Source organism: Tetrao urogallus, assembly GCF_951394365.1.
Source record: "Tetrao urogallus genome assembly, chromosome: 9".
NCBI lineage: Eukaryota > Metazoa > Chordata > Aves > Galliformes > Phasianidae > Tetrao > Tetrao urogallus.
This window is the reverse complement of record NC_136822.1, coordinates 15,393,399-15,416,257: the sequence shown is the minus strand read 5'-3', so window position 1 is coordinate 15,416,257 and position 22,859 is coordinate 15,393,399. Positions and strand designations below refer to the sequence as shown.

Genomic DNA, 22,859 nt, shown 5'->3' with positions numbered 1-22,859 from the left:
CTGGCACCCTGCATCCAGTAGCTCCATACCATCCTGGGGATTGGAAGCATCAAAATGCCCCCACATCAGGGATTTAGGGGATTTTGCGTGTCCTATATCCATCACTGTAGGGGTGTGCCAGCTCCAGCCATGGGGAAAGCAAGGGGATTCTGGTACCCAGGCTGGGGCCCAGGACTGCATGCAGGGGAGTTGGCACCATCACCTACGTGGAAGGTGGGAGTGGGAATTTGGGCATCCCTTTAGGGCTCTCTGTGTGCGTGCAACTCTGGTTGGGATCCCAGCCTCAGCCCTGACACTGGGATGGGAGTCATGGTGTGATGGGGATGGGACTGAGTGGGGACAGAAAGAACTGAGGTGGATCAGAGGATGGGATGGGGAGTGATGGATGCATAGTGGAATGGAAGTACATGAGGCAGGATGGAGCAGGTGGAGTGCAATGGGATGGGACAGGACTGTAGAGGGTGGACGGAATGGAATGGGACAAGACTGTAGGAAGTGGAATGGAATGCAAGGGAATGGGATGGTAATGCAGAGGATGGGATGGAACTGTAATGGATAAGATGGAATGTAATGGAAGGAATGGAACAGAATGGAATGGAGTGGGATGGAGTGAGACAGGACTGTGGGATGGAATGGGATGGAATGGAATGGGAGTGCAGAAGATGGGATGGGATGGGACTGAAAGAACGGGATAGAAAGGAATTGAATGGAATGAGATTGGATGGAATGGGATGGAACAGGAATGTAGAGGATGGGATGGGATAGAACTGGGTGGTATTGAGTGGAATAATGAAGTGGGATGGGATTGCAGAGAATGGAATGGAATGAGACAAGATGGGACTGTAGAAGATGGGATGGGAGACACTGGCCATCCTGCGCGGCGCACAGCGGGATTGCATGCCCACCCTATCACACACCGACCCCACTGGGGTGGGGGCAGGGCCCGTTGCCGCGCTCCCTCTCGGCTGTCCGGGGCCGCTTCCCCTTTAAGAGCCCAATTCCGCGGGTGACCGCTGGGTGGGGCGCGCTCCCCGCCCTGCACCTCCCGCTCCGAGGGGCGGGACCTCGGGGGGACGCGCCTCACAGCGCCCTCCCCTTCCAATTCATCTTTCCGCCGAGGCCCCGCCCCTCTCCGTATTGCCGTCCAATGAGCGCCGCGCTCTCCGTCGCCAGGGGCGCCGGGTTGCCAGGGGGCGGAGCTGATTGGCTGTCGGGCCCCGCCCCGCGCGGCTGAGCGGCGGCGGCGGCGGCGGCGGCGCCAGAGCGCGAGCGTGGCGTGGCGGCGAGAGGAGCCGCGCGTGGCGCCGAGCTCGGGACTGCCCGGCGGGGCCGCCCGCACCGCCCCCCGCCATGGCCGCGGCCCGTCCGGGGGCCGCCCCGCCGCCGCCGCCGCTGCTTCCCCTCCTGCTGCTCCTGCTGCTGCCCGGTGGCCGCCGCGCCCTCGAGGGTGAGTACCGGCCGGGCGTGCCCGCCGCACCGAGCCCGGGTACGGGCACACACACGCCCACGGGTGCTGCGTGCTCCGAGTTCGGGAGAGCTGCGGCGTTCGTATCGCTTTCAGGAGGAGTCGGCGCTGCGGGGCCGCCGGAGGAGTGTCGGTGCGCGGTGTCCGGCTCCATCCCTTCCCCGGTGGTTTAACCCCCCCGGTCCCGGCGTGGGGCCACGCGTGCCGCAGCCTCACGATAGGAGGAGGGATCCCCCCTCGTTCCTGGTCGATTCTGTTTGTTTCCTTTCGGAGACTCGTATCTCGCTACCCGCGGCTTTGCGGCCCCGCTCCGCGGTGTAGGAAGAGGGGCCCGGCTGGGTTTTGTCTCGGCACGAAGTGTGCGCGGCGTCGGGTAAACGGCCCCGCTCCCGGAGGAGGGGAGGCAGAGGGAAACCCCCGGGAAGGCGCGTTCCTCGGCGCCCCGGCAGTGCGCGGCGATCGCTGCCCGGTGGAGGGGCCGCCGCTTTTGTTTGTTCGGAGGCGTCTCTGCGCGTTCGGAGGCTCCGCTGTCCCCGGTGCGGTGTTGGGGCTGCTGGAGCCGGAGCCGTTCGCACTGTGATTCTGGAGGGAGCATTTCCCCCACGTTTGTGCTTTCTACAAAGTTTTGGGGGCGACTGTTCGCGGTGTTGCCTCTCCCCTTCCCCTCTCTCTGTACTCAGTGGTTTTTTTTTTCTTCGTCTTTATTTTGGCAGAAGGGTGGGGAAAAAGGAGAGGAAAAAAAAAAAATAACAACATCCTCCTTTGTAGGCTGTGGGAAGGCGAGCTGGGATTCGTGGCCTGCTCAGGCTGGGAAGCAGGAGTCGGGGTGAGGAGAAACCAGTCTGTGCCCAGCTTGCCTGGCATGGGGGCTGCAGGCACCAAATGGGCATCTCCATGCCCCCAGCCCCTCAGACCCCCATTTCCTATTGGCGGTTTGGGAATTGGGAAGGAGCGGCATGATGCGAGCATCTCCCAGCGCTGTCTGACCCGCTGGGGCTCAGCCTCTGCCCTGCTGCCTAGGGGAGACGAGTCGGATGGAGAGCGAACAACCAACTCATGCTGATGGGCTCACGGGTCTTCTCTGCTTCCCAAGTGTGCAGAAGGGTCAGGGAGCAAACGCACTGCCCCAGGAGGGCCTGTCCCAGGTGGACTGCTTCGGGGCCTGGCTGGTAGTGCACAGCATTTTTGGGGCTGGCCTTGAGTCTCTTGGGACTTTTTTTTCCCTCCCCCTCTCCCCCCGTATTTTCCTCCTCCTTTTTGCTGTTATCTGAGCTATAGGGGAAGTTGTCTTGGTTCCCATCCCCACTGCTCATCTCTGGGTCAGCCAGCTCCAGCACTTTGGCTGCACTGGGGCGTTCCCAGCCGCTCACAACACTGCTTCCTGACGGACACAGAGCTCTGGAGCGTGCACGTTCGGTTGGATATTTTAGTGCTGACCATAAATCTGGCATGGCTGTAAATCTGCACTCATGTCTTCCAGGCGACGGCAGCCCTTGGGTCCTGGCTGTTCTCCCCCAAGAGGTGAAGGGCCGCCGCCTGGCCAGGGGAGCATGGTCCCGGCGGTACAGAGCTGGATCTGCTCCATCCTCGGGGGCACAGCATGGCATTGGGTTTCTTTACGAGGCCCCACGGGGGTGGGGGGAGCGGTGCTCGGCTGTGGCTCAGTGAGGGCTTTGTGCTGCTGAGGAGAAAATGGTTTCTCTCCAGATCCCGTAAGTGCGCTGGGTTTGTTTGAAGTCACAATGTGTTTTTCTTCTCCGGTTCAGCAGTCCCCAGGCCGGCTGCAGAAGGAATGCTCTGTCCGGGGGCAACAGCGGATCCTTTCTCCCGTGCGGAGTCTGGAGTTGAGGAGTTGTCTCGGCAGGGCTGCGGGGTGATCGAGGCCATCACCATCCATATGGGTTAAAGCCCTGACAGGGGGGAGCTGGGAGCCATTGGGGTAGCTCTGCCCATCCCCATTGGGATGTGGGTGAACTAGGATCACTTTTGGAGGAACGTACCCCTCCTGCACGAGCCGCCTTTCTGGTCACAGAGCTCCATCTTCACTGAGTTTCTGTGTGCTCTTCCACCAGCCCCAGCACAGAGGCTATGTGCAGCCCGCGGGCTCTAGCAGAACACCCAAACCAGGAGGATTTATGGGCTTTTCCTCCTTTGACCCCATCCCTGCCTTGCTCCTAGGCACCTCACAGGCTGACCACGCGTCGGGAGCTGGAACCACCAGTTATTTTCTTGGCAGGGACGTTAGCTTTTCCTTTAATTACTTTATCGGTGGGGTGATCCAGGGAAGCCAGCCCCGCTGTTTTATTGATGCTCAGGGTAGGGCTGCGAGAAAAGCAGGTTGCATGGCTCCGTCACACTTGCTGGATTAATTCAATCCCTCGTTCCTCACAAAAAGCTCTGTTTGTGGGAGCTGTGCTCCGAGTCAGGGAGGAGAAGGGCTCTCCTTTGTGTCAAGCAGAGCATGCGGCCAGTCGGGAGAGAGGGAACTCCGCAACCCCGCATTGTCTGCAGCTCTGCCGTGGGCCGGCGCCCGGCTGCGCTCCGGGGCTGTGTCCATCCACCCAGGCTTGGCGACAGGGAATAGCGGCCTCTGGTTTTTAAGGAATGAACCGAAACTCCTTGTTTTGTTGTGATGACTTACTGCCAGAGATATTCGGGGAAACCAGTTGGTTGCATTTTCTTTCCGTGAGCCGTTTGCTGCTGCCTGCTCCAGGAGCAGAGGAGCTTGGTGTTTAATTAAAACAGCCCCAGCAACCTGAATCACAGACTCGCATGTTTTTAAAATTGTAGCTGTTCCTGTTGTGCTGAGTCAAACTGGTTTGTCGGGATCCAGCGTCTCCGCCTGGGAGCTGTGCTGGGGGAGGGTGTGGGGCTGCCAGCCGGGATCCCCCCTCGGTGCATGAGGAAGCGGCAGGATGGGTGCAACATGGGTCACAGGGACCTGTCCCTGTCCCCAGGGCTGTGCTGGAGCTGGTGGCTGCCATGACACCCCGCTTCTCCAGCGTGGGACCCACGGGGAGCTGGTGTCGCTGTGGAGCAGGCGTCTTCCCAAGCAGAGCGTTTTGGGAAGAGGGGAGCATCCGTGAGGTGACCCCACCGTGGGGATCAGGCCCCGTGCAGGAGCTGGCTGTGGCCCTGGGGATGGGCTGCCATCTTGGAGGCTGCTTGCTGCGGTGCCGTTCCCACCCTGGCGGGTTGGTCCCATTCAAGTTCTCGCTTTGCCTTTTGTTGTTGTTGTTTTATGTATATCACCGTCATTACTGTTGCACAAAATCCAGGCCCGGGCTGGGGCTGGGCTCGCCCCGTGGCGGTGCCAGCCCGTCAGAGCTGGTGTCGGGCGTGGGCCGTTCTCCCTCATCCACAGAGCCCCACAGAGCCCGCCAGCAGCGCGGGGCAGGACGGGAGCCATTTTGTAGGCCTCGAGGCCTCGTGCTCCCTCCCCTGGCTTCCAGCATTGCCCACCCTTGTTGGGGCCTTGTGGGGCTGAGCGCGGGGCCTTCATCCCCTTCCCATCCACAGAGCTGAAGAGCCTGGAGACTGCTTCCCCGGGAGCCTGCTTTCCCCTTGGCGAGGCGGGACGGAGCGCGGCTCCGCATGGCCGCCCCTCTGAGAAGGAAGGGGAGCCATCTTGGGAAGAGGCCGGAGCTGCGCGCCGCAGCCCTGCTCCCCGCACGTGTGGCAGCCGGGGGTCCGGGCACGGGGTTGCTGTGGGACTTTTGTTGTATTTTTTAGTTTATTTTATTTGTGCCTGTCGCTAAGCCCTGCATGTCCCAGGCCTGGTGTTTCTCATCCTGTTGACAAACACCTGTTTCCCAGCCCCCTCCCCAGGAATGCTCTGGGCATGGGGGCCCTGCGGGGGTTGCGGTGCCTCCTGGGGGTCCACCGTCCCTGCTGTCCCCCCATCCCACAGGGCCATCCCAGGAGGGATTTTCCCACCAGCATCAGCTGTGGGGGAGATTTGGGCCTCCCTGTCCCTCTCCAAGGTGGGGCTCGGGGGCCTCCTCAGGACAAGCCATGTCCTGGGGAGGGGATGTGCCCTCCTTCCTCGTCCCCGGGGTGCCCAGCGAGGACTGGGGAGCAGGAGGGACCCCACGGGCCGGGGAGCAGGGAGGGGGCTCGCGGCATGCACGCACACACGGCGTGCGATCCAAGGCCTTTTTTATTAATGAGAAAAATGTGCAGGGCTTGAACGATCGCCAGGAACAGATTTATTCTAGTTCCCCAGAAATTAAACTGAAATGAAGGAGCGAGTCAGCCCGGCCCGGCACCCCCTCCTGACTCTGTGCTTGTTTTAACTCTGGAAGAATCTGACTTCGGGGTGGGGGAGGCGGGGGGGAGGATATTTGGGTTTAAGCAGTTCCAGATGGGCTCGGTGCTCAAGGAAGCGAGCGGAGAGCAGCGTGTAGATTTGGGTAACTGCCCCAGGCAGGAGAGAGGAGGGAAATCTTGGCAGGAACCCCTGCTCCGCGCTGCCTGGATGGGATGCAGCTTGGCAGCCGAGCCGCCCCGTCTGTGGGGCGAACCTTTGTGTGTGCAATGAGTAACCTTTTTTGGGGAGGGGGTGTTTTTTAAATATCATTACTCTTTCCCTGGCTTCTTTCCAGAGGTACAACCTGGAAAAAAAACAGAGCTGGAGGGAGCGGGGGGGGGGGGGGGGAAGGAAGAGAGAGGTATTTCAGATTGCAGCCTGCTCTAACCGATAGAGGCAGAGCCATGGCAGGACTGTGCTGCCTGCTCAAACCCTATGGGATTTTGGAGATCCGCACCAGCCTAGTGGCCCTGTAGGGACACTGCCCCACAGAGCCATGACCATGCTTCCCTCATCCCAGGGCCTGGAAATGCAGACTGGTTTGCTGCCTACGTCCTGGCTAATGGTATTTGTGCCTTGAACAGGTCTGGCGTCTCCGGATCAGATGAGTTATTTCTGTGGCAGCAGAGGGCGGCTGTATGGCTGTTCCTGCTGGGGACAGCAACCTATAAATCTCTCCTGCATGCAGGTCCACATGGGTACTGCCTGGTGCCACACTGCTGACGTTGTCCTATGGAAGCTGATGGCAGGGATGTGCCCATCCTGAGCAGGTGTCTGTCATTGGAAGGTTGGCAGGGCCTCTGACAAAGCTTGGGGCTTCTCCGTGGAGTACCTCAGCAGAGGGAAGATGGCTTTTCCCAAAGGAGAGGAAAAGCAGTGAGCGCTGGGGCACGTGCACAGTGTGGGCAGGGAAGGCAGCTCGCCCTGGCAAAGCTGACCCCGGCATGGTGCATCGGGCTCTGACATCCGAAATCCCCGCGGTATTAATAGAACAGTAATTGCAGCACAGGGCTGGACTCGGGCAGCTGGCTCGTGGCCTCTCCCAGCGTCAGCACGGCCGTTCAGCGGGACCAGGGGCTGGCAACGGGACCTGGCAGAGCACGGGCTGCACGTGTCCAGGGCACAGCGGAGCGCTCGGCGTGCGGCTGTAGGGCAGGGACCGCCGTCCTGCTACAAAAACCCTGTGCTTCAGGTACTGTGATTTGCAGGGTTTGCACACAGTGCATGTGGCCCACAGTGCCGCAGCCCAGCTTGGCATGGCTGTGCTTTGCAGCGGTAGAAATCTGCTGTGACTGGCTCGACCCGCTGCATGGATGCCTGTCCCTCCCTACATCCCGGGTGCTGCCACTTGATCTGCTTTTCACAGTTGCAGAGCTGGCACCTGTCCTCTCTCACATGCTTCAGTCTGTCTCGCGGCCATCAGGAAACAGCTCCTGGTGAGGAGCACGCGGCCGGAAAACCCTCTTCAGGCAGTCAGCAGGTGGGCGCCGGGCAGGGCTGGATGGAGGCAGCCCCTCTGTCCCTTGTGCTCACAGTCATCCCAGTACTGGCTCTGCCCATGGAGTAGGCGCCAGGTATTGGGGTCAGGGCAGGGGGAGACACAGCCGGATGATGGCTCAGAGCCACGAGGCTGTCTTCCCGGGTGAGTTATTACACCCTGATGCGGGCTGCCCTCACAGGTGTGGGGTTGGGAAATGGAGGGGGAGGATGCATCCTTGTTTGGAGCATCCTTGGGCTCTGCGGGAAGCTGACCATGGGGCTGGGACCAGGCTGCCCTTCGTCAGTGGGGCAGGGACTGCTGCCCGTGTGTGTGTGTGTGTGTGTGTGTGTGTGTGTGTGTGTGTGGTGTGTACAAAGGGGCCTTAATCTCAGTTGGGGCCTCTGGGCCCTGTCATAATGCAGAAATAATGAGTCTATTATTAAGTGCCCACAGTACTTCTTCACTCTGGTGGCTCGCCTCCAGCAGCAGGCAGAACCTGCCCCGCTTGAAGTGGATGTGTCATCATTTGCCTCAGCAAATCCAATCCCCTTTGATGATGGGCCAAACGCCCTTGGCACAAAGGGCCACAGCTGTGATACAGGCCCCACTTTTTTTTCTTCCCTCTCTTCTCTTTGTTCCCAGCTCGTTGGCTCACCCTGGACCTGGGGTGAGCGCGCATTGGTGGGTGTGGGCGGATGCAGCCCTCCATCCCCAGCAGCAGGATGGAGCGCAGGGAGAGGGTCACTGCAGCACTCCTGGTTTCCCCCACTGCTGGGAGCAGGCTCAGCGCGAGGCTTGTTCCCAGCGTGGGCGGTGATAGGGAGTGCTCCAGCCCTTCCCTGGGGCTGAGCGAGCTGCCCTGGCCCCAGAGATGTGGGTGGGACTCTGTGCAGAGCTGCGTGTCCGAGACCCCAAGCATGCAAGCATGCAGAGTGGTGGAAACTGCGGGAGCTGTGGACTGTGCAGTGTCCTGTCAGTGCTGCAAGCACCTTCTCCACACTTCCTGTGCCCAGAGCTTCTGCTGTGGATGCACCCAGGGCTGTCCCTTGCTCAGGAGGAAGAGAAGGGCAGTGGGGTTGGCTGAAACCTTGAGGAGGGGAGAGCAGTGTGCCATGGGAAAGGCATCGAGGGTCTGACCCCATGCCCGGCGCCCTGTGTGGCTCCACTTTTGTGTACACGAAACGCTTGTCAGCGGGAAAAGTGCAACCTCAGGTTCTCTCCCACAGGCAGCTCTTTGTTCCCAGATAAAGGGCCCTGCACCAAAGGCCCTTTGTGCCGCTGCTTAGAACGGTGCCGGGATTAATTGTGCCAATAGGTGCTTGAATGGGGAGTGCACAAGGCCGCCCGCTCCTGCCTTCATTATCTCAAAACTGAGGAGGAAATTAAAATGTACGAGAGATGCCCCTTTTGGTGGCTTTTTGACTAGCAGGCAACGACCGGAGCTGCACGCTGATCCTGCTGTCCCCAGTCAGCACCTCTGCTCCCAGCGCCCTGATGGAGCCACTGCGGGTGGGATGGGATGGGATGGGATGGGATGGGATGGGATGGGATGGGATGGGACGGGACGGCTGCTGGGGTTCGGCTCCTGGGCGCAATGGCGCGCGTGGCTCCCAGGGTGTTGCAGAACAGGTTCCTGTGTTTGCAGCAGGGCTGCATGGGTGTCTTTATTAACTTTCTTCCCTTGCCTTCTTCCAGGATGCTCTGTAGTGTGCTGGCTGCCTTCTCCCCGTTGGGGCAAGGATCTGGCGTCGTACCCTGCTAGCACATCCTGATAAAGGCGGCAGTCCCCACGTTCAAAGGCGAGAGCACTTAAATTGGAGCCGGTTGGTGGAGACGATTGAGTCTTCCCCAGCGGCTTCATCTTGAAAGAATTTTCCCTTCTGGCTCAGGCAGCGCTAAGCACAAAGCTTGCCATCACTGCTGTGCATGTCTGCCGCTGAGCCGCGCAAGCCAGGGGCTCTCAGGGCCCCTTTAGGAGAGCCAGAACATTTTGCTGGCCATGGAGCGCACATTCCTTAGCCCCTGCTTCATGAGAGGTCCTGGGGTCCAGGTGGGCTCATACCAGGGCTTCATGTGCTCTGCAAGCTGCTGAGGGCCCTGCAGAAGGGACATGGGAACTATGTTCTTTGCAGCTTGAGGTGCACAAAGGAGATTTGGCAGGCAGGGAAGAGGCAGCCAGAGCTTATTGCACAGCCCCATCTGAGAAGTGAGGCTCTTTCCCTGCCCTTGGATCTGTCTCTGCCATAGAAATCCTGCTTTGGTGTGGGGGTGGCTGTGGATTGCTATGCTTGCCAAATTCTAGCAGGGATTGTGCTCTCCTGAGCTCCTTGGCCTGGCTGGAGGTAAGCAGAGGACAACTCCCCAGCAGTGATAAAGTGGGCCTGGGGGAGACTTCCCAAAGCTGCAGAAACTGGGAAACAATTTCCCGTTGACTAATGGAACCAGGCACTCCTCAGCATGCAGGATTTGGAAGGCTTTGACTCACAGCTCAGTGGGCCCTGATGCCATTCACATCTCTCCAAAGCACCTGCAGACCTGCCAGGAGCACTCCAGCACCATGTCACGGTGCCCAAATCTCCCTGGATACCCTAGCTCTGTGTGACAGTGTGTGCCCACTAGGTGAGGGGTGGGTACTCAGCACATCCCAGTACTTGCTGCAGAGAGGCCAACAGTTCGGTTCTGCTGTGCGGAGAAATCATTGTAGCAGCTTTAAGGGCACAGTGCAGCTCTGGCTGGGCTCAGCAGGCAGCCCTGGGGCCATCCGCTGCAATCTTCATGTGCCGTGGGGCTGCAAGGAGAGGCCGGGGGGGGGGGGGGGAGGGGGGTGGAACTGCTGACCCTGTCCAGCCCCGTGGCTGCAGGAAACCCTGCTGCCCTCCATGCTTGGCCTCATTTCCTTTAGTTGCGTTGCCCAGTTGTTTTATTCCTATTATTTTCCTCCCTGTTCTCACCGTGTGGTTTATGTGGCTCTCGTGCCAGTGGGGCCGGCTCAGCCCTGTTGTTTTCTTTCCCCTCCTCGCTGTTCCGAGGGCAGATGCTGCCAAATGAGGATACGGCGTGTCCCAGCCACGCAGGGAAGAGCAGTGCTGGAGGGGACCTTTGGTGCTGTGGGGTGTGGAGGCTGTGCAGGGGTTTCTCACGCACTGTGGGTATATTTGAGAACCAGAGTGCCCACAGGACCCCCGTGCCATGTCCCCATCCTATCGTGGAGCCCTTGGCTGAATGCGTCCCACACTCCGTTACAGCCTGGGTCTCCTCTCCAGGACTTGGCAGCCCTGCACTGTCAGCACGCGCTTGGCTCTGCTCCGCCGCCGGTGCTGCGTTCCCGGCCCCCACAGCACTGCTGTGCCCTTATTAGGACAGCTGGCGCCCGGGGCCAGCCCTGGGAGCAGTGCGGGTGGCTCTGCTCCCCATCCCCAGTGCAGCACTGGGGCTCCAGGGTGCCTGGGATGGGATGTCTCATCCTTCGCACTGAGCGTGCTGCTCTGTCCCCTGCCCCACTGCCTTGGGGTTGTGTGCTGTTTGCTGGCGCGGCTGTGAATGCCACACTGTGTTGCTGGCTGCTGCCCCCAGGGTGGGACGCAGGAGGAAGGAATCCTCCAGCCAGGATTCATCCCCATAACGTGTGAACGCTTCCTTCCTCCTCCGTGCTTCCTCCTCAGCTGGGTCAGCCGGTGCTTTTCCTGAAGTGGAAGAGAAGGTGGAATTGCCCCTTGCTCCTAGGGCTGAGCCGCTGTGCTGGGGATGAGCACACTCTGAGCAAGCAATGGCTCTATGCCCTTCGTCTCTATGAAGGATGGATGGATGGCCCTCAGGGAGCTGTGACGAGAGCAGCAGGGCTCATGCCTGCAGCTGGATGGGGGGAGCGTCCTTTGGGGTTGCTGGCCAGAACCTGCAAGCGCGCTGGATTGTGTTGCCCAGCTCTGGGGTTTTACTTCATGCTTGCAGCCCTTTGCCTTCCGGCTCCCCTGGGCAGGAGGAACCCAAGCCTCCAGCGTCCCACCACTATCCCAGCCTAGATGTGGTGGGACATGGAGGGAGTAGCGTCATTCCCCGTCGTTGCATTTCTCTCCTGGTTTTTGTGTGCAGCAGTGCTCACTCGGAGCTGCAGCTCTGCCTGGGATTAGCGACAGCTGCCTGCAATTGCAGCTCTTCCCAGACAAGCGTCTCGCTCCCCCAAGGCTGGGGCTGGGGCTGTTTGGGGAATGCTGTCGGGGTGGTTTGTCTTGTAGTCTGCTCCAGGAATGTTGGCCAGACGGTCAAATTCTTCTCCCCTCTTGTAAAATGAGTGATGTGGGGCGTCTCTGGGAGAGCAGCCTGCCAGTCCCTCCTTCTCTGGATAAACCTGCCTGGCCCGCACCGCCCTGCCATGGGAACGGGCCCTTTCAACCTCAGCCACAGTAAATACGTGCCCTGCCAAAGCACAGGGGGAGGTGCACAAGGGGCCGGGAGGTGGGGGGCTGGCGGCCGGTGCTGGGGGTGGCAGCGCGTCCCCATGCCACCTGGCCGGCTGCTCCACAGGGACGCCTCGCTCTTCCTGTTCTGACAGCAGAGCAGAAATCTGGAGTCTGTCTGCGCCGCTCCCCCTCCTCCCACCACGTCTCACCCCCCAAGTTGCTGTTTTCCACAGAAATGTCAGCCTAAGCTCTTTTCTCCCCCACTCCTCCTGTTTTTTTCCCTTGAATCTTGGCCTTCATCTCCAATTACTTCTCTCCTTCCTCCCTCTCTCTCTCTAGAGACCCTGATGGACACGAAGTGGGTGACCTCAGAGCTGGCATGGACAACCCATCCAGAGACGGGGGTAAGTCTGAAGCCGGTCCTGCCCCCAACTGCTACGGGGTCCTTGGGGTCGTGGTCCCTTGCCCACACTTCCCCTTGCCCTCCCCTGCTTCCCTTGCTTTCTGAATTCCATAGCTCCATGCTGACTCCCAGCCGCTGGAGCAGTGGTCCCTTGGTCACTATGAGGGTCCCCTGGTCACCCTGTAGGGCTGGGGCAGGCAGACGTGCTCCCCATTATCTGCTGCCCTACCCGGTGCCAGGGTCTGATGCGCTGCTTCTCTCTTGCAGTGGGAAGAGGTCAGTGGTTACGACGAGGCTATGAACCCCATCCGCACGTACCAGGTGTGCAACGTGCGGGAGGCCAACCAGAACAACTGGCTTCGCACCAAGTTCATTCAGCGCCAGGACGTTCAGCGTGTCTACGTGGAGCTGAAATTCACCGTGCGAGACTGCAACAGCATTCCCAACATCCCTGGTTCCTGCAAAGAGACCTTCAACCTCTTCTATTATGAGTCGGATACGGATTCTGCATCTGCTAATAGCCCTTTCTGGATGGAGAACCCCTATATCAAAGTGGATACAATTGCTCCGGATGAGAGCTTCTCCAAACTGGAGTCCGGCCGTGTGAACACCAAGGTGCGCAGCTTTGGGCCGCTCTCCAAGAATGGCTTTTACCTGGCTTTCCAGGACCTGGGGGCCTGCATGTCCCTCATCTCTGTCCGGGCTTTCTACAAGAAATGTTCCAACACCATCGCTGGCTTTGCTATCTTTCCGGAGACCCTAACGGGGGCTGAGCCCACGTCGCTGGTCATTGCACCAGGCACCTGCATCCCCAACGCAGTGGAGGTGTCTGTGCCCCTGAAGCTGTACTGCAACGGTGACGGCGAGTGGATGGTGCCTGTGGGAGCTTGCACGTGTGCTGCAGGGTACGAGCCAGCCATGAAGGACACCCAGTGCCAAGGTAAGGGCTTGGTACGGTCTCTCTTGGCTCCTCCATTGCACTGCATGTGTGCGCTCATGCAGAGGAGGTGTTGAGCTAGGTCTCATTTTGAAGGCTCGGGAGCTTAGGTGGCTCCGTAAAGATGGAGCATGTGTGCTGTCTCTGGACTGGTCTGTGCTTCTTGATGTCTGGAAGCTTTAAAGCTTTTGTGGTCCATACCAGTGTAGCTTACCGGTGCCAAGCTGGGGTGCATCTGCTGAGTGCTGAGATAATGGGATGTGTCTGCACGGCACGGTCTGCAGCGCCATGTGGCTCAGGGGATGTAGCAAGTCCTCGTGTGTCTCCAACACTTTCCTCTCACCCCCGCTGCCGTGAACGATGTCTCTGCCCTCCCTCCTGCAGTGTGTGAAGGTGCAGGTGGTCGGGGTGAGTGCCGGCTCCCGGCGAGTGAGATTTCACGCTGCCTGTGTGGAGGCATTCAGAACGCCGGCGGCGAGCGGGGCCCCACTGAGCTGGCTGTGGGAGGCCCCCTGCCAGAGCCGCAGGCTTGCAGCGAGCCTTCCTTCCTTGGAGGGAAGGAGAAAGCATCCTGCCTGCAGATGAGTGGCACTGGAGAGTTGGTGTTGTTGTTTCACCCCAGGGAGGGAATGCTGATTTGGAAAGATCAGTGTGGATGGGTGTAGTGCTCGTTTTTTGGGGTTATATTGCCTTAGGGAGCTGCCTCCAGCACCAAGCACCCTACCCTGGAGCAGGACCCCGCTGCTACCTTTGGATGGAGGCACAGACAACGGGGCGCCAGGGTGGGTGCCTCGTGCTCGCAGATGATGGGCTGCTTGGCGCTGAGCCCTCGCTCTTGGCAGGGGCAGTGGGATTTGGGATGTCTATGTGACCGTAGCGACTGCTTGCAGGGAGCTTTTTCTCTGTGCACCATTGGTCCCAGAGCATCCACCGGCACCAGGCACCCACTGTTTGGTTTGTTTTGAGGTCCCTGCTCCTGGGAAGCTGGCTCCATGTTGCTTGAGCTGGGAGATCCTACAGCCCCTATGGGGTGTTTGCTGTTCCTCAGCAATGAGAGGGGCGTGGGGTACCACTTCACACCAGCCCTCGTGGCTCCCCATTTGGAGGAGGCAGCAGAGGCAGTGCTGCATACAACATCCCCCCAGGAGAGGCAGGGAGAGGAGCCTCATCCTTCGCCCATCCTGCAGCCCATGGGCAGTACTTTTGGGTTCCCTTTGCACAGGGAAGCTGCAGGCATGACCCCATCCAGCGCCCATCCCCTGCCCCTCGCTGGGTTGAAATGGCGTCCGCACGTTTCTCTGGGAAACTCGGCACCACGTTCGTACGATCACATTTTCCACCATATGACTGTGTGTTTTAAGTGGAAACAGCTGAGGAAGGGCTCGCGTAACCCAGCTCCATTTTCTGCTCTTTGTTGGCTGCTTCAAGCGGCATTTCAGCCTTTATTCCACCGTTTTGCAGCTCACAGCTCACTCTGGCATTACCCCTGCGGGTAGCTGATGCATGGAGGCAGCAGGACGGAGCCCCCCGTGCCATGTTGCACCCTGTCCCAGCACCGCTGCCTGGACTGCGGAGCTCAGAGTGCCGTGAGGTGCCAGATGGCATTTTAATAAATAACAATACTGCGTTAGTGCTTAGATGGGATAAGCCCTGTTGTAAATCTCCTCCGTTCCCGAGCCTTTCCATGGCCTTTGAAGCTCTCCTCCTCCTCCTCCTCCTCTTTATCTGCACCCAGCGCTGGGATTAGGCTCCTCATTCAGACCTGTGACAATACTCCTTGGATCCCAGTCCCGCGGGATGAGCCCGGCTGAAGGCAGCTCCTTGGGCACGCTTTGTCATGCGAGCTGCGAGGCTGGGATCTGCCGCTCTGCTCAGGAGTTGCCACAGCATTGATTTGGCATCTCATTCTCAGCCTCATTATCTTTATTTAATTAGCACACGGCCCTTCTGGGGGTTGTGCCGCTTCCCACACACTCCGTGCAGAGATGCATGGAGGCAGCGCTCACGGGAGCAGAGCCCGTGGCCGGGGTGGGACCATGGGACGTGTGCCCTCATCCCCTCTCACTCTGCAGTGCCCCACATCACTTTGGGGCTTTGCACATGGTGCTTACAGGCCAGCAGTGGGATTTCTCAGGGAGCAGTCGGATCTCAGAGCTTCGTGAGAGCACTGCCAGCAGAGCTCCAACCCTTTCCTTTCGGTCCTCTCCTGCCATACAGGGTGTGCACGGCAGTGCTGCTGCCTATTTGGGTGCTGTCAGCAGGTGATAGCAGGTCAGGCTACGGCCAAAGTGTGGGGTTTGTCAAAATGCATTTTCCTCGCGATCGGTGACTAATGGGAACATCACCACGAATTAAAAAAAAAAAAAAAACAACAACAAAAAACGCCAAGCCAGCATTGCATTCACCAACTGTTTGCAGCTTTGCGTTGCAACACGGGGTTGCTGCATGAAAACCAGGAAGTGAAACTGCCTTCTATTAATTGGCCGGGATTACAGATCAAAGGCAGTGCAGGCAGAGCAGCGCTGGCGTGCAGAGCTGGGCAGCTCCACAATGGGCTGCTTGTACCACGGCACGGAGATCTGCCGTCCTGCCTGTGACCCACTGTGGCTCCGGGGGCACTTTGCTCATTGAAAATTCCTCCTTTTTTTAACACAAAATATCATTTTCCCCACCTCTTACTCAGATGCCACTGCTCAAACCCCAAAGGAATCTTCCCTTCCTCTGACCTTTAAGTTTATTCCATTCATTTCTGGGCTGCACGGGTGTAAAATATTTCTACCTAAAGGGTGTTTTAAAAGAAAAATCAAGTGCCTTTTAAGAGAGACTTAAAACATGAGCCACCGCCTTGCCAGGGGCTGGGCTGCTTGCACGGCTCCCATCCATTTGCAGCTGCTTACAGAAGAGCAAAGGCAGCGATCAGCATAGGTCCATGAAGCACACATGGTCCTGGGAAGAGCTGGTAGCTGCCTGTGAGGGAAGGACAGGGCTGCTGGGCAGAGGGATGCAAGCGGTGTCATTCATCTGCACTCACGGCTTTCTGCTTCAGTCCTGCAGGGAGGGAAATAGCCAGGATGGGAAAGCAGTGGGATGGGGAAGCAGCTGAGGGGTTAATTTGGGGCAGTTCGGAGCCGCTCCATGCATGGGAGGGGACCGCAGGTTTCGGGGGATGCTCGGTGCGTGGTTCCCCCGTTCCATGCAGTCATCACTGGGGTGAGTCACCGTGCTCTCGATGGTGCTTTTGTTTCGGTGTTTTTCGGCTCCCTCCCTTGGATTTTGCTCACGGGGTGGGGACAACACGGGGGAAGAGTGCAGGAGCAGCACTGCAGGATCCGGCTGTGGGACTGATGAGCACCAAGAGAAGCAGCCTCCTGTATAGTTCCTCCCCATTGCTGGGCTGCAGTCTCTGCTGCCATCCAGTAGCCCCTCTGCAGAGCTCTGCTCGCTTCCCTAACCCGTTATCCCGTGGCTGTCAGCAGCTGTCATGTTCTCCCGGGAGGTGACCGCAGCCCAGTGCCGGGAGATGTGATCTGTGTGCAGAGGTTACGGGCTGCTATTTGATTTGAGGATGCTTCAGCGGGAAAAAAAGGGCAGATGCAGAGCTGCGGGTGGAAGCGAGGAGCTCAGCCTGGCGGCTTCGTGCAGGAGGAGATGACACAGATCCGCGGGGACCTGGGATCAGCTTTCAGCTCAGTTACGGCTTCAAACGTGGCTGAGAGCTGTCACGCTGCCACCGAGGTCCTTATGCTCTGATTTATTAAACAGAGTTGAGGCACGGCGGTGCAGCTGGGCCTCGCCTCCCAGCCTGCTTTTCCCCTTCCCAAATGGGTGGCAACGAGGCCAGCACTGCAAAGAGGAGGAGGAGGAGGCAAGGAGGAAGGTCTCTCAGAGAAGAGGGGTGGCTGTGGGCTCATCAACCCAGGGCCTGGCTGTGTGCTGGTGCTCTCCCAGCCCATGCCTGGCCTTTTAAGCTCCACACAAGCACTGCTCCAGTTTCACCCCTCTATTATTTCAGGGGGGTTTGTCCCCGACAGATCCGGGCTTTTGTCCATAACCAAAGCATGTTTGGCAGCTCTCGAAGCCCAGAGTGTTCCTGTCCAAGAGGTTTCAGTCATCTCTCATTCCTCAGCAATCTGGTTCCTGATGTGTGAAGCTGCATCCACCCAGTTTTAACTGCCTTCAACTGCGACTGGGCTGGGCCCGTGCGTGCCGGGGCTGCTCCGGCACCTTGGGCTGCTCCCTCCATATCTCAGGGGGATGGAGCACTGCTTTCATCCCTTCCTTTGGGATGATTCCTTTTAGGCTGCCCAGAATGGGCTAAACTTGAGTTTCTAAAGGGTGGATGCAGAGATCCAAAGGGTAGACCTCTGTCAGGCCAGTGAGCCAGGCTGTAGGGCCCGTCCTGTTCTCTCTGAAGGGCTCTGGCCATGAAGTTAGGGTGGCTCCAGTCCCTGCAGTGCCCAGGTGCAGTGACCCACAGCACCCCGGTGCCGGAATGCTTCCATGCAGGGTGTCAGGAGATGGTTCATAGCAGGAAACTTCCGCTCGCCACGGCTCTGTGAAGCAAGTTGAAGCTCCTTGTGTTTAGGGTGATGTCATCAGGAAGGCATGGGGCAGGAGTTTCCACTTCAGGGACTGCCGGGACGGCCGCATGCCTCAGGGCCAGGCAGATAGGGCTGTGGGGGTCTCACTGATGTGGGTATGGGGCAGGAGATGTTGTGGGCCCCGTGCTGGGAAGATTCCACATCCCGATTGTCACAGGGCTGCACTAAATGAGGCTATTTGAAGGCACAGGATGATTTCCCAGTGCCGTTCTGCTCCTTGGCCTGAGTGCTGCTAATCCCTTCACGTGCCCCTCGTTAGGGCCGAGCGCCCGCGGTGCGAGCGGGGCCAGCTCCAGGGCTCCTCCAGTGTGCATCGGAAGCGGGGGCAGGAATGTTGTAATCTGGTTCAGCACACAGAGCTGGAGCCAGAGCGGAGGTGCCGCCGCCACAGGCTGAGAAGTGGTTCAAGTGGCCAGGGTGGGAGATTCGGGGTGGGGTGTGGACTTCAGGGCGACGGGGGCCTCCCATAGGGAACCAGCTGAGCACATCCTTCCCTGACCTGTGCCTCCAGGAACGGAGCCTGGGGCTGGGTGTGGGCAGGGGGGAGCCGATGGAGCATTGCTGAGTGCCCTTCATTAATGCGGGTTCATTCTCCCTTCCTCCAGCATGCGGCCCGGGAACGTTCAAATCCAAGCAGGGCGAGGGCCCCTGTTCCCCCTGCCCTCCCAACAGCCGCACCACCTCGGGAGCAGCCACGGTCTGCATATGTCGCAGCGGCTTCTTCCGAGCAGACACCGACCCCGCAGACAGCGCCTGCACCAGTGAGTGCCATGCGGGTGGGATGGGAGCCGGGGTGGGAGGAACGCCGCGGGGCAGCCATCCCTGACATCCCCCGTGCCTCTCCAGGTGTGCCCTCAGCCCCACGCAGCGTCATCTCCAACGTGAATGAGACGTCGTTGGTGCTGGAGTGGAGCGAGCCGCAGGACGCGGGCGGGCGGGATGACCTGCTCTACAACGTCATCTGCAAGAAGTGCAGCGTGGAGCGGCGGCTGTGCACGCGCTGCGACGACAACGTGGAGTTCGTGCCGCGCCAGCTGGGCCTCACTGAGCGACGCATCTACATCAGCAACCTGATGGCCCACACCCAGTACACCTTCGAGATCCAGGCGGTGAATGGCATCTCCAGCAAGAGCCCCTACCCTCCCCATTTCGCCTCCGTCAACATCACGACCAACCAGGCAGGTCAGTGCTGTCCCACACCACTATCTCTAATCCCCTGAGTGAATTCTCCTGTCCATTTAAACACACGTCTGGAAGGCATGTGGTCTGAATGCATGCAGGCAGGGAAGGGCAGGCTTGGCAGATGATCTGGTGAGCTCCTAGACCCACCCCGGAGAGATGCTGTGCCTGCTGCAAAAGGAGGAAGAAGGCGATGAGATTTCTCCTCCCCTGGGCCTGGGAAGGCTCAGCACCAGCCCAAAGCTTCTCAGCCAGCTGAGTGCTGCGCCGTTCTCTCCTTCCGCCCCACCTGGCCCAGCTCCAGCGTGCTGGTAATCTCCAGCCACCACACTGATCTGATTTCACAGGTCTCACTGGTGGGGTGGAGTGCAGAGCTCCCTGCAAGAGGAAGAGCACAGGGAACTCTGCTTTGGGTCCACAGGGTCCTTCCTTGGGCCAGTTTGCAGCTGTGTACAGTATGAAGTGTCAGCTCAGTGCTCTGAGCAATTCTGTGGTCCCTTGTCATCTTGTCTGCAAGACTGCATCTCCTTCAGAGGCAGTCCCAAGGCTTTTCAGCTTTTTCACTGTGGTTATCTAAGCAGGTCGTGAGTTCCTCAGGGGTCCATCCTGTGCAGGACCTCTGGGGACACACTGTGCACAGCCTGGCACAGCCAAATTTCCCCTCTTTCCCACTCCCAGCTCCATCTGCCGTGCCCACCATGCACCTGCACAGCAGCACTGGGAACAGCATGACACTCTCATGGACTCCCCCAGAGAGGCCCAACGGCATCATTCTTGACTATGAAATCAAGTACTCTGAGAAGGTAAAGCAGAGAATCCCTTCCTTCTCCCTGGCCTTTCTGGCCCGGAGCCCCACAGTGACAGGGTGACACGTCACGAGGTGACACCTGCATGTCTCCCTTGCAGCAAGGCCAGGGCGATGGCATTGCCAACACTGTCACCAGCCAGAAGAACTCGGTGCGGCTGGACGGGCTGAAGGCCAATGCCCGGTACATGGTGCAGGTCCGGGCACGCACAGTGGCTGGATACGGCCGCTACAGCCTCCCCACCGAGTTCCAGACGACTGCAGAGGATGGTAGGTACCAGCATGGGACTGCCTCCATCCCCCAGCCCTCCTACACATGCCTCTTCTCCAGCCTGACCTTTCATTCCTGCTTCTCCCTGCACCAGGCTCCACCGGCAAGACTTTCCAGGAGCTGCCTCTCATCGTGGGTTCGGCCACCGCGGGACTGCTGTTTGTCATCGTGGTGGTCATCATCGCTATCGTCTGCTTCAGGTAGTGGCTTTAGGGGAGTGGTGGCTTGCAGTGAGGTGGGGGCCGCTTGCGGGCAGAGTTCCAGCAGCTCCAGTCTGAGAGCAGAGGGCTGGACCTGCTGCCCTGGGGTCCTGCTGCCGGACGAGGAACTCTAGCTTTGGCTGCCTGTAGTGGGATTTGGAAGCTGGCAGTGAATGTCTTTGCCCCATCAGGAAAGGGATGGTTACTGAACAACTCCTCTCGTCTCCTTTGGGCAGGAAGCAGCGCAACAGCACAGATCCTGAGTACACAGAGAAGCTGCAGCAATATGGTGAGTGTGAGGCCAGCACATGTGCTTTCTCCTGAGTCCTGCCCCACGCACAAGCGAAGGTGCAGCCTTTGCTACTTGAGAACCATGCCAGGCAGGTGTGGCATGCCATCCATGTTGTATCCCCCCTGGTGATGATTCCTCTGCCCTTGCAGTCACTCCTGGGATGAAGGTCTACATTGACCCCTTCACCTATGAAGACCCCAATGAAGCTGTCCGGGAATTCGCCAAAGAGATTGATATCTCCTGCGTCAAAATCGAGGAGGTCATTGGAGCAGGCAAGTCCCAGGGCTGGGCACAGCAACTGCTGAGAACACAGCCTGTCCCCAGCTGCCTGCTCATCCCCTTTTCCCCACAGGGGAGTTTGGTGAGGTGTGCCGTGGGCGCCTGAAGCTGCCTGGCCGCCGCGAGATCTTTGTGGCCATCAAGACACTGAAGGTGGGCTACACGGAGAGGCAGCGGCGAGACTTCCTGAGCGAGGCCAGCATCATGGGCCAGTTCGACCACCCCAACATCATCCACCTGGAGGGTGTGGTGACCAAGAGCCGCCCCGTCATGATCATCACAGAGTTCATGGAGAACTGCGCTCTCGACTCCTTCCTCCGGGTGAGCAACCGGTCCCACCTCGAGCTTCTCCATCCCTCTGTATGGTCACACTGTCATCCCCAGGGCTAAGATATGCATAGACATCTCTGGGTGGAGGAACCAGGATAGCCCTAGAGTGGAAGAAAGGTGGTAGCACACAGAGATCCCTTCCCAGTCCATTCAGGGTGTTAAAACCCCTCTGAACTCTCTCTTGGCAGCTGAATGATGGGCAGTTCACAGTCATCCAGCTGGTGGGGATGCTGCGAGGCATCGCTGCCGGCATGAAGTACCTCTCAGAGATGAACTACGTGCACCGGGACCTGGCTGCCCGCAACATCCTGGTCAACAGCAACTTGGTCTGCAAAGTGTCCGACTTCGGGCTGTCCCGCTTTTTGGAGGATGATCCGGCCGACCCCACCTACACCAGCTCCCTGGTATGGGATGCTCATGGGAATCTGCAGATCTGGGGGCGGGAGGACAAAGCAAGTGTGTCCTCAATAACAGTGCTGTGTATTGTGTATCCCTGCAGGGAGGCAAGATCCCCATCAGGTGGACAGCTCCTGAGGCCATCGCCTACCGCAAATTCACGTCGGCCAGCGACGTGTGGAGCTACGGCATCGTCATGTGGGAAGTGATGTCCTATGGGGAGCGACCCTACTGGGACATGTCCAACCAGGATGTAAGTGTTCACCCAAGAGTGAGGAGCTCGGGATCGCCAGCAGGGACCTAGCACGCTCACAGCCTGCTTCTGTGCGCCTCTCTTACGCAGGTGATCAACGCGGTGGAGCAGGATTACCGCCTGCCACCCCCCATGGACTGCCCCACAGCGCTGCACCAGCTGATGCTGGACTGCTGGGTGCGGGACCGCAACCTGCGGCCCAAGTTTGCACAGATCGTCAACACGCTGGACAAGCTGATCCGCAATGCTGCCAGCCTGAAGGTTATCGCCAGCGTCCAGTCTGGGTCAGTGGCATCCCCAATCCTTGGGAGTGCAGAGGCATTTAGGGCTGAGGACATAAGACAGCAGGGATAAGGCATCTCCCTGCTTCCATGTGCACCCCTGCACCCCCTGATCCCTGTGACCCGTGGCTCTCTTGCCTTGCAGTGTCTCCCAGCCGCTCCTGGACCGCACTGTGCCCGATTACACCACCTTCACCACCGTGGGAGACTGGCTGGATGCCATCAAAATGGGACGGTACAAGGAGAACTTCGTCAACGCCGGCTTCGCCTCCTTTGACTTGGTGGCGCAGATGACAGCAGAGTGAGTCCCTGCTAGTGCGACTGGGGCGAGTGGTCTTGGGTGGATTGCGTGTGGGGTTGTCCTATGGGGTTAAGGTCTGTGAGTGAGGATCTGGTGGTAAAGATGGTGTGAGAGGGATGCCGGAGAGCTGCAGTGAAGATGGGATCCCTTGGTGCACCTAGATGGGGCAGGGCCACGTGCCAGTTGGTACAGAGGTGGGCAGATCACCAAATCCATCTTCCTCTCCTTGCAGGGACCTGCTGAGGATAGGAGTGACGCTAGCAGGGCACCAGAAGAAGATCCTGAGCAGCATTCAGGACATGAGACTGCAGATGAACCAGACGCTGCCGGTTCAGGTTTGACCGCAGGGGACTCTGCATTGGAACGGACTGAGGGAACCTGCCAACCAGGTTCTGTTTGCGGTGCAGCCCGGCTTCCCGATTTCCCCTTCCCGTGGCGCTCCTCTGCCTCGGACGCTCGCCGGGGACAGGCTGGGCCGGGCCACCCTTCCCTGGATCGGAGGCACTCGTGCCAAGAGGGAGCCCAGCTTTTCGTCCCGTGTCCCGCAGCGGCGAGGCAGTGACGCAGTCTTCATATTGAAGATGGATTATGGGACGGAGATGGCGCATCCCGCTTCCCGCCCTGTCTCAGTGCTCATCAGTTTGAAGAGATGTTCTGCTTCTTGGATTTCTTTACACCTC

The 22,859-nt window shown here is 59.2% G+C and overlaps 1 protein-coding gene across 1 annotated transcript; it reads left to right on the top strand.

Annotated features, from left to right (window-relative positions):
- Nucleotides 1-1,350: 1,350 nt before the first annotated feature.
- EPHB3 (EPH receptor B3) lies at nt 1,351-22,520 on the top strand (the record flags this gene model as incomplete). The annotated part of the gene is made up of 16 exons (XM_079539553.1): nt 1,351-1,447; nt 11,991-12,055; nt 12,322-12,994; nt 18,198-18,353; nt 18,439-18,774; nt 19,450-19,574; nt 19,678-19,846; nt 19,942-20,047; nt 20,239-20,336; nt 20,489-20,611; nt 20,692-20,939; nt 21,137-21,352; nt 21,448-21,597; nt 21,688-21,881; nt 22,024-22,179; nt 22,412-22,520. 16 exons carry the CDS (start codon nt 1,351-1,353, stop codon nt 22,518-22,520), a joined length of 3,021 nt encoding a protein of 1,006 aa, XP_079395679.1.
- Between the last annotated feature and the right edge of the window lie 339 nt (nt 22,521-22,859).